This window comes from Mus pahari, chromosome 9 (genome assembly GCF_900095145.1).
Source record: "Mus pahari chromosome 9, PAHARI_EIJ_v1.1, whole genome shotgun sequence".
NCBI classification, from domain to species: domain Eukaryota; kingdom Metazoa; phylum Chordata; class Mammalia; order Rodentia; family Muridae; genus Mus; species Mus pahari.
Genome location: NC_034598.1, coordinates 36,400,663 through 36,403,654, shown reverse-complemented (window position 1 = coordinate 36,403,654; position 2,992 = coordinate 36,400,663). Strand labels below are relative to the sequence as shown.

Here is a 2,992-nt window from a genome sequence, read left to right as displayed (position 1 = left end):
AAAGGGATAGAGCAGACATAAGCTGGGCCTCATCAAAATCCATGCCTTTGTGTCTAAAAGGACACTACCAAGATAGCAAGATGCCAACTGCAGAGGGGCAGGCACCACCTCCACGTGGGGTTTGGTCAGGGGCTCACATCCACAGTGTACTTGTGTAACCATGGAACCATGGAACCACACTGTATATACACTTCAACTCTAAGATGGGGTCAGGGTGGGGGGTCTGAACAAGCATCACCCTGGAGAAGACACAAAAGTTAGCACGCTCATGCAAAGAAAGCAGATCTGTGGCTGGTGGGCAGGGAAGGCGGAGCCTCGTGGTTAAAATATTTGGCAGTTAAGAAATAATTGGTGGTCACGGAACACTGAACACCCTAAAAAGTATCATGAGTCATAGGATGAATTCGGTATCAGGAATGAGCCCTTCTCCCTCTGTGCAGGGAAATGCCGAAGACTCCAAGAGGCAGGACACTTGGGCACACAGCACCGAGGAGGCTGAGGCAGGGGCGCCAGTGTCCTCTGCCAGTCTGCATGGTACAGAGAGACCCTGCCTAACAATGCTAACAAGCCACTCAGAACTGTCATGAAAGCACTAACTTAGCGTTTCTGAGAGTGACAAACTCTGTTGAGTGTTTTTCAAATTGTGGGTCACGACCAGTTGATTGAAATCAATTTAGTGACTCAGAATAAGAATCTTAAAGCTGTGAAGCAGAAGGGAAAATACTCGGTTGCAGGAGGAACACTGGAAGATGAGTCTTGTTTGCATGACGCTTGTTTGTCACAAGGGGACCCAGGACTCGTTGTCAAGTACATTTCTCACTCTGAGTCACACAGCAGAAAACTGAGGAGCACGTAGAACAACAGAGCATCTTACATCACTTACCATGGTATAAAATTCCAGCTCTCTTGGGCCCCGTGGCGGTGGCTGTAGCTGTTTCAGAACTGTGCCATCTGGGTGCTGGAGTATGCCTGCACAACAGAAATCAGGCGCAGTCAATGCTTTGGTTACGGTGCCCTGTTTCCCAGGACACGCCTGCGCCTCAAACAGCAGGGCAGCCTCTTTCCTAGATGGAAGCTTTTACTGGTACTTGTTCTAGAAGTTGTACCATTCAACCAACATTCTCAATACTTGTTACTAAGAGAGACCAGCACACCCTCGAGTCACCCAGTCTTCTCATCTCAAGTTCTTCTCCCTGGGGAAGTTCTGATGGCCCTTGGATTTTCTAGAAACTTCTCAGTAATAAACGTTCTATGATAGGTTATGGGGGAAAAAAAAGTAGTACTGCAACCCAGGTCATTTTTATAGACAAGGAAAAATGTGTTTCCAGTAGCTCTCTCTAAGTTCCATAGTTGGCAATGCTCTATAATTCTCTCATAGTCCCAGTCTGGATACCCTCTGCACAGGTGTGCTGGGTCCCAGCATGGAGCGTCAGGGGTGTCTCTCTGGTATCAGTCTGCAATACAAAAGTCTTTCCAAGTCACCATATGCACACCGACACCAGCCCAATCCCTGTACGCAGGAACAACCACTCATTGCAAATTGAAAATTTTAATCTTTACATCCTGAGATTTCACAGACTCATGACAATTGGAACAAAATATAGCTTTATAAAGTACTCCACTTGTATCTATACTTCTTTTTGGCAAGTGACAAATTTTTTAATAATGACGGAAAAATGAATAATTTAAAGAGTCAAAGCAGAAGTCTCAGGCAAGTATGTCTAAGATCTAGACATCAGCAGGACAGAAGGGAGACAGTAAGCTAGCAGGGGAAGCTTGGCTGGTCAGAAGATTTGGGGGACACCAGGATTAGTCTAACCTGACTACGAAAGACTGATGAGAAACCTGTTTCTGAAGATGGGCTTTCGGGTGAGAATGCCCACTCCTCCTGCAGCCAGGAAGAACCACAGGGCATGGTCACCTGGGCGGAATTCCAGAGGGGGAAACGGAGGCATCAACGGGCAGGAGAGAAGCACACCGGGCCCTCCTCCCCACGGCAGGCTCCAGGTATTCTCAGTCAGCTCCCAGACTATTTACAGGCAGGGATCAGGCACAACCCCACTCGAACAGACCCCTGGATCCCAAAATCACCACGTTTTCTGAGAAAGCTGAAGGTAGTAATCCCAGACCACGTGAAGGAAGCCAGGACCCAGCTCAACTACAGCATCGAAGACCAAAGCCAGATCCCGACCAGCAAGCTCCCGGGGCAGCCATTAACTAAGACAAGGCATGCCGCCTGAGGAGACGGGCCCTTCAGAGGGGAAAGCAAAGCCATCCACTCTTGCTTCCCAGCGTGCTGTTAGCAGGATGTCCTGTGCTCAGCAGCAAGTTACGACGAGGCATACCAAATGGCAGGAAGAGTGCATCATCAACAGAGGCTGACGCAAGACGGTCACATGATTGTAATTAGGAAGCAAGCATGTTCAACAAAAATCCCATGTATGCTACAGAAATCAGAGAAAAGTGCAGAGGCCGAGAGAACCTAAGGAAATTCCAGAACTGAAAAAACAAACAAACAAACAAACAAAAAAACAAAAACAAAAGAAGTCAGGCGGTGGTGGCGCACACCTTTAATCCCAGCACTTGGGGGGCAGAGGCAGGCGGATTTCTGAGTTCGAGGCTAGCCTGGTCTACAAAGTGAGTTCCAGGACAGCCAGGGCTACAGAGAAACCCTGTCTCAAAAAACAAAAAGAAGAAGAAGAAGAAGAGGAGGAGGAGGAGGAGGAGGAGGAGGAGGAGGAGGAGGAAGAGGAGGAAACACGTAGGATGGAAATGACTTGGGAGATGAGTCAACAAATTATCACAGAAGAAAAGAGCAAAATGAACCTGAAGAGACGCCACTAGTAAAGGCTGTGGTACCAAGGAAGGCCGAGGAAAGACCATCACAAGTTCAAAGCCAGCACACACCTTTAATCCAGCACTCTTGGAAGGGCAGTCGGATCTGAGTTCTAGGCCAGCCTGGTCAACAGAGCAGGTTCCAAGACATCCTGGG

The 2,992-nt window shown here is 48.3% G+C and overlaps 1 protein-coding gene across 2 annotated transcripts in view; it reads right to left on the bottom strand.

Annotated features, from left to right (window-relative positions):
- Ipmk (inositol polyphosphate multikinase) overlaps positions 1-2,992 on the bottom strand; it is a 37,836-nt gene that overhangs the window by 21,403 nt on the left and 13,441 nt on the right. For both annotated transcript variants that reach the window (XM_021205193.2, XM_021205194.2), the window contains exon 2: positions 884-969. In XM_021205193.2, the coding sequence (XP_021060852.1) occupies positions 884-969 (86 nt within the window). The remainder of the gene's footprint in view (positions 1-883; positions 970-2,992) is intronic.